General features: G+C 33.8%; 1 protein-coding gene across 1 annotated transcript; it reads right to left on the reverse strand.

The window, feature by feature from the left end:
- Positions 1–916: 916 nt before the first annotated feature.
- LOC103467970 (uncharacterized) lies at positions 917–4,615 on the reverse strand. Its single transcript, XM_017305646.1, has 7 exons — positions 4,553–4,615; positions 3,977–4,032; positions 3,027–3,350; positions 2,134–2,169; positions 1,237–1,329; positions 1,077–1,144; positions 917–988 (listed from the first exon to the last, which is right to left on the reverse strand). Exons 2-7 carry the CDS (start codon positions 4,008–4,010, stop codon positions 917–919), a joined length of 627 nt encoding a protein of 208 aa, XP_017161135.1. The 5' UTR covers positions 4,011–4,032; positions 4,553–4,615.
- Positions 4,616–6,521: the final 1,906 nt, after the last annotated feature.

A 6,521-nucleotide genomic window follows, 5' to 3' on the forward strand; every position in this document is an offset into this window, starting at 1 on the left:
CTGAAGCTGCTGCCCCCGCGACCCGACCCCGGATAAGCGGAAGAAAATGGATGGATGGATGGATGGATATTCATATGTAATCACATACATGTACAATAACATTTCTACATTCATTAATACACAAACATATAACCCTGTTGCTATTAGCAATAAATCAAAATGAGCTCAATAATTTCTATCTGCATGATTTATCACTTTTCTCTTTTCTCTCTTTCTAGTAAAAATTGAACCATTAAAGTCATCAGTCTGGTACTTTGGTCTCAACTAGCCTGTTTTTTAAGGGGAGTTTTTCCTCTCCACTGTTGCCACATGCATGCCGGCTGCGTCCAGGAGGAGTGAACGCTGCAAGTCAGACTCCATACAATCCATCTCGTTAGATTTAACCTTTTTGTTTTTATTAATTTTAACTAATTTTTTTACTAAGTTAACCGAGCTTAATACTTGATGTTTAATAATTATAATTGGAATTTATGCCTGATTGAGTTGACATGATGTCTTTGTAAAGTGCTTTGCATACAGAGGAGTTTTCAGTTAGATTGTATTTATGTCTGAGGTTTTACAAACGATGCGAAACTGAATTACAATTAAAAATCTTTTTTACAGACACACAAATACCTTCTACCAATGTCCAAACATTAATTTTAATTGTTTTTGCAGATGAACACATCTTTATTTTTCAGGCATTTAATTTCACTAAGCTACAAAACTTTATTTGTAAGCACAAGATTATGTGCTTACAGATCAAGTTTATAAGCTTTCTTTGAGAAAGTTGTTGAGCTTTGCTAAGGTTTAGCGACACAAACCAAAGAGCTGAACCCTTTTCCTCTGATCTGATCTGTTTTGGTGAACAGAACTGGTGCAGAACTTGGATCTATTAATGAAAACATTTATTTTAATTCCTGGAATGCCGTTGGCCTCAGAGGTTATAGTAAAGTTGTTGTGGAGCGTCAGGTGGAGGCGTCAGGTTTGTAAACTTTGAGGCAGAAAACTGTGAAAGGAAAGGGATAAAATTCAAATTAAGATCATGAATTATAAATTAATCTCCAGTTTAAACAAAATCCAGGATGTTTATCCACCTCGGCTTGTCTCCGTCTCATATTGTTGTTGCTGCTGCTGCTGCTTGACTGCCTCCTGCTGGTCGAACCTATGCAACACAGCCTCATATGTCATTATCTCGTTCTTTTTCTAGTGTTTTCTATTAAATAAATCCTGAAATGTATTTTAATGTCAGCTTACTATCAGATTCCCTCATTGTTCTCCATTTGTAGAGGAGCAGCACAGCTGCAGCAAAAAATGCGGCGACACATAAAGCCAGAGGCAGAACGTAGCCTGAAAGAGAGGGAAGGAAGATCAGCTGCTTTAACACCAGATAAATACAGGTCAAAGGTCATAATCCTCTACACACGTTTGGGAAATGGTAACTCTTTGTTGCAATTAAATTATTTGGCAGAGAGGAATTACAGTGTCGGTTGTGATGTGAAATTTACAGGTTAGGATGGTTGTATGGACGATGCAAAACATTTTCATTAAAATTTTTTGCATAAAATCTTTCTTAGATAATGAGATTTCAGTCTGATCAGTTCTGCTTGTTTTGAGCAGTTTTAGGGCTTCTGTCACTTTAAATCCAAATAAAATGTTGCTGGCCCCAACTCAACGTTTACAACCGCACGTGAAAATGACTGCAAACAGATACACAATTATACAAACCTACGTCTTTGAAAAGCATAAGTGGAGCCTCCTGAACAATCAAAATGAATAGAACAGGTAGTTTCTGGATGGTAAGTCAACAACAAAACGCCTATCTTTTCCAGCAGCCATTATACAGTGCATACAGCGGTGAAACCAGCTGACAAAACGTGCTTGAGCTCTGCTTGTGTTGCTAGGTAACCGGCTGGGCTAAGGTGATTTGTGACGTTACTGAAACGGCTCATTTTTCAGACACCAAAAAATATTGAAGTGCTGCCAAAAAAAAAACATCTGGATGTTTTTTAAAGCGCTTGGAATGTTTTTAGAAACGGTAGAAGCTGAAATGGAAGTACAAAATGTGTAAAATGTGAATTTTACGTAATAGGTCCGCTTTAAGTATTAAATACTGAAGCTAATGCTTAGAGTTTCAGTTTTGCAGGTCATGACCTTTCGCCTCTGTCTGCTGTTCCAGCTCCTTCAGATCTGTGAGTGAAAACATAGAAGAAAAATATATCTGTGAATTATGACTAATATACTGAGGCATAAATTAGCAACTTGGTGACAGGTGCTAAGGGTGATCTTTAAAACTTTAGAAAAGAAGCAAATAAAGCTAACATGTGAAAGATAATCATTAAATATTCTTGTAAAATTTAATATAATAAAATTAAAAATCCTGAATATTGAGAAAACCACTCAGATGTTTTTTGTTATTTTCCACAAATCTGCAGGACATTGTTCAGTTATTTGCTCAAACTGGCCAGAAAATGCTACTGGAGGAAAAAAAAATACACTGCTGTACAAACAGGTTTGTAAAAAATATCTGAAATTTTGAGATGAATCTCAGAAATATTCTAAAAAAAAAAAAAAAGAACATTTCTGGGTTTGAAAAAGTAAAAAATGTTTTTACTTTATCAAATTTACTCAAATTTCCTACATTTTTTTAACGGAAATGTACTTCTCCATTCTTATTTCTGCCTATAATATCCCTAATGTGTAAATAAATGACGGGGCAATAGTGTTGTTTTTGTTCTTTAGAGATATTTTAAGAGCTGGTTGAGCTACGGTGAACCTCATGAACCCAGGATGGCAACAACAAAATCTCTAAAATCAATTTGTTGTGGAGGAAATTATATTCATTCAACATCAACATTTTGATATTTGATTTCAGTTCTGCTGTTAGCCATTTAGCCTGATCTGACTGAAGCACTTGATTTTATTAATAAATAAACTTCATGTTTATGACGGTATAACTGGAATACTTCTTTATGCCATTCATTTTTTTTATCAGTTGGATATTAACTAATGGGATATTAATAATCCTGAATAAAAATAAAACTCACCGTCTGTGACATTTACGATAAACTCCTGGCGTGAATCAATCATTAAACGCCTTTTTAATCCGCACCAGTAGCGCCCGGAGTCGGACTGGACCAGCTGTGAGATGTTCACATACAGAACAGTAGAAGAAGCTGGAAAGGTTCCTTCTCTGTAACTGATGCTGTATCGGCCTTTATGAGCCTCCGTAGCTTCGGTTTCAATGAGAACGTCTCTGTTTTCACACGGATCTCTGCAGACGTACTTCCCTCTTCCAGACAAAGTGAAGGAGCATTTCACTGTGATGCTTCCTCCTTTAGTTTGGATCAGTGTTTTCGCACCACAGAGAGCTGCAAGAAAAACCAACAGTTAACATTAAATGTTGGAACAAGCTGTAGATCTGCTCTGCACACTGAAAAAACACACAAAACCTTACCAAGATTTGACTAGTTTCAACTGCAAATACCTTCGTACACTTAAAATAAGAAAAAAACAAACTTACAAGTAACTTTACTGCAAGCTAAGAGCTTGTTTTAAGTCAATAATTCCTTGATAATGATTAGAAAAAGTACTAGTTCCACTAGCAGATTATTTCACTTATAATGAGACAATTTACCCATTTTATAAGTTAAATAATCTGCCAGTGGGACTAATACTTTTTAAAAAAAATCAATATTGTTAAATTATTTACTTAAACAAGCCTCTATATTTTGCAGAAAAGTTCATTTTGTCTTTTTTCAAGTTTCACAAGACAGTGGACCAAAAATAATTGGTAACATTTTGTGTTTTTGCAGTGTAACAAATGCTTCTGAATGCATTTGTTTCTACCGTTTTTGTATTCTTACAAAGTAGGAGAATTATCCAATCCAGGAAACTGCTGCATAGTACCAAAACATTATTGGATTTGTAATAATTCCAAGCAAATATGGAATTATAGAGATGCAAAATCCTAATTGTTTTAGGCATCTTTCCTTACCTGACAGGAGGCAGAAGATGAAAGTTTGTCGCATTTTTCTTTAAAATGTCTTTAGTCTGCAGAAGAAGGATTTCAACTATTTAGTCACAGTCACATACACTCATTTCTGACCAATGAGGAAGGAGCAGCTCTGCAGTCGAATGTCTCTATTCCTCCTTCACTGCAAAATCTAACCAAGTATTTTGTCTAGTTTTCAGGAAAAATACCTTACAACACTTAAAATGAGACAAAACTAACTTACAGGTAGCTTTTCGTCAAGATATGGGAGCTTGTTTTCATTCAATAATTCCTTAATATCGATGAAAAAGAACTGGTTCCATTTGTATTTCACTTATAACATGGGAAACATGTCTAGTTAAAGTTTAAATAATCTACTAGTTGAACTAATTACTTTTCATAAATATTAAGGAATTATTTACTTAAAATAAGCTAATGTATTTTGCTGAAAAGTTGGTTGTAAGTTAGTTTAGTTTTATTTCAAATGTGCTAAGATATTTACACCAGAAACTGGTCTAAAAATAGTTGGTAGGTTTTTGTGTTTTTGCAGTGTGGTGGTTTTATCTTCCTCATCCTCACCTGGTTTTCTGATGAAGCTGCTTCCAGATTCAGCCGCAGGTTTTTATTTCCACATCATAACAGCCAGAGACGCTCGTCTTGTTTAAAAACATTTCTGTGATGTTTCTGTTTTCACCACATCCCCAATCTGAGGATCAGTTTCTCCACCTGGCATCTGAAAGTGGATTCAAAGTTCAACTCGTTCACTTTCTGCCTCTGGGGAAGTTTTAAGTGAAATAAGACGATGAAAACTGATTCATAAATATCTCAATTTACCTGCTGATATTTAAAGCAAGTGATCCCAATCTGTTATTTTCTCTTTAATAGATCAAATATTAAAAACAAATCAGTTTTTTCTTGTTCCTTGAAAGCAAATCAAAGTTTTCTATGAAACTCATCCACAAATTTTGTTGCTTGATGCATTTGTTTGGAAATGAAGGTCAGGACAGACATAAGGTGCATGAATGGTGAGGAATTTACAGAAAGTATAAAAAGCTTTATTTCTTATTGTTATTTATGCATTAAAACCACAAGGCGTTCTCAATTCCTGACCAAGTTTAGCTCCATTGTGTCACTGAAGGTCATATTTTTTCAGTTCCCCTAATATTTTCCACACCGATTATTATAGCAAGTTAGAACACAAACTTAAATAGATTTTATTAGGATTTAATATAACAGAAATATATATATTAATTGTAGTTAATGTAATTAAAACCAAAAAGTACAAAGTTCAAAAAGTTGTGGCTTAAATTTGTATTCATAYCCCTTTACTCTGATACCCCAACACAAAGTTCAATCAACTTAATTTCAGTATGAATCCAGCTCCTACAAACATGACTTTTATGGAACAGTGTCAAAATTTAGTCCCATTAAAGTCAAGTTGATTTTTTACAATACATTTCAGCCACAAGGTGGTTAAAGTTCTTTACATCATAAAAAAACACAATACAGTCAAAATTATTAAACATTTTGTCAAATTCTATCATTAAAATTGTCAAGCAAATACACATCAAATATGTCGGCTTTAACCTTGATATAAAGGAACTCAGCGTTTCAGCAGTTTTGTAGTTTTCTGGAAGTTTGTTCCAGATTAGAGGAGCATAAAAACTAAATGCTCTTTCTCCATTTTGGTTCTGGTTCTGCAGATGCAGATTAGACCAGAATCAGAAAACCCGAATGTTCTGGAAACTGAGCAAGTCTGAAGTGTTTTTGTCAGGTTGGCAGAAAAAATGAGGAAATTGTTGAAGGAAGAGACAACAACTATGGGAAATATTGCATGAAATATATGTCATAGAGAAGTTAGCAGGAAAAATTATTTTTTCTCATAAATTACATTAAAAAATTATCGTATTATGTATTTTCCAAACATGTTTCATTTTATGGTAAAATCAAGTACACTAAAAAAAGAGACTGGAGCTCTAACTTAAAATTTATTTGTTACATGTAACCAAATTAAGTTTATGTTTAATATGACGACTTAATAATATATTTAAAAAAATAATAATTTGATTACTTGTAATAAAATTAACTAAATTTTTTAAGTCGTTGGGTCTAATTTCTTTTGTCAGGTGATCTATGTTACCAGATGTTATAGAAATATATCAAATATGACTTCAAGGAAATGTGACCTTTTAATATAATGCCTTCAAATTGGGCCACTGTCTCTTTAAGAAACTCTTTCTGAAACTCCGCCTACATTCAGCTCAGTGGTTGCCATGGAGATTAAAGAATTTCACAAAGAGGCATGTAGGAATCAAGGGAACAATCCAGGTGTCTTATCTATAAAAACACTGTGCGCCACGGATTTCTTAACATTTTCAATGTATTTTATATATAAAATATATATAATATATTGTATACAATGAACAGTTAAAAAATAAACAAGTTTGTTTGTGAAATTAGGAACCCCCCCTCTCCCCACCCAAAAAAACAACAACAACAAACAATCCAGGTATGTTTTTGATGAGAGAAAAACATAACATGATGTAAA

Source organism: Poecilia reticulata, linkage group LG7 (assembly GCF_000633615.1).
Source record: "Poecilia reticulata strain Guanapo linkage group LG7, Guppy_female_1.0+MT, whole genome shotgun sequence".
NCBI classification, from domain to species: domain Eukaryota; kingdom Metazoa; phylum Chordata; class Actinopteri; order Cyprinodontiformes; family Poeciliidae; genus Poecilia; species Poecilia reticulata.

What these genes read in the sequence shown, in the direction of transcription:
- LOC103467970 (XM_017305646.1), bottom strand. Translation starts at nt 4,010, where the DNA reads ATGCGACAAACTTTCATCTTCTGCCTCCTGTCAG. An exon ending in CATCTTCTGCCTCCTGTCAG is followed by an intron (nt 3,351 to 3,976) that starts GTAAGGAAAGAT and finishes TTTTTCTTGCAG; the next exon opens with CTCTCTGTGGTGCGAAAACA. An exon ending in AACAATGAGGGAATCTGATA is followed by an intron (nt 1,145 to 1,236) that starts GTAAGCTGACAT and finishes TGTGTTGCATAG; the next exon opens with GTTCGACCAGCAGGAGGCAG.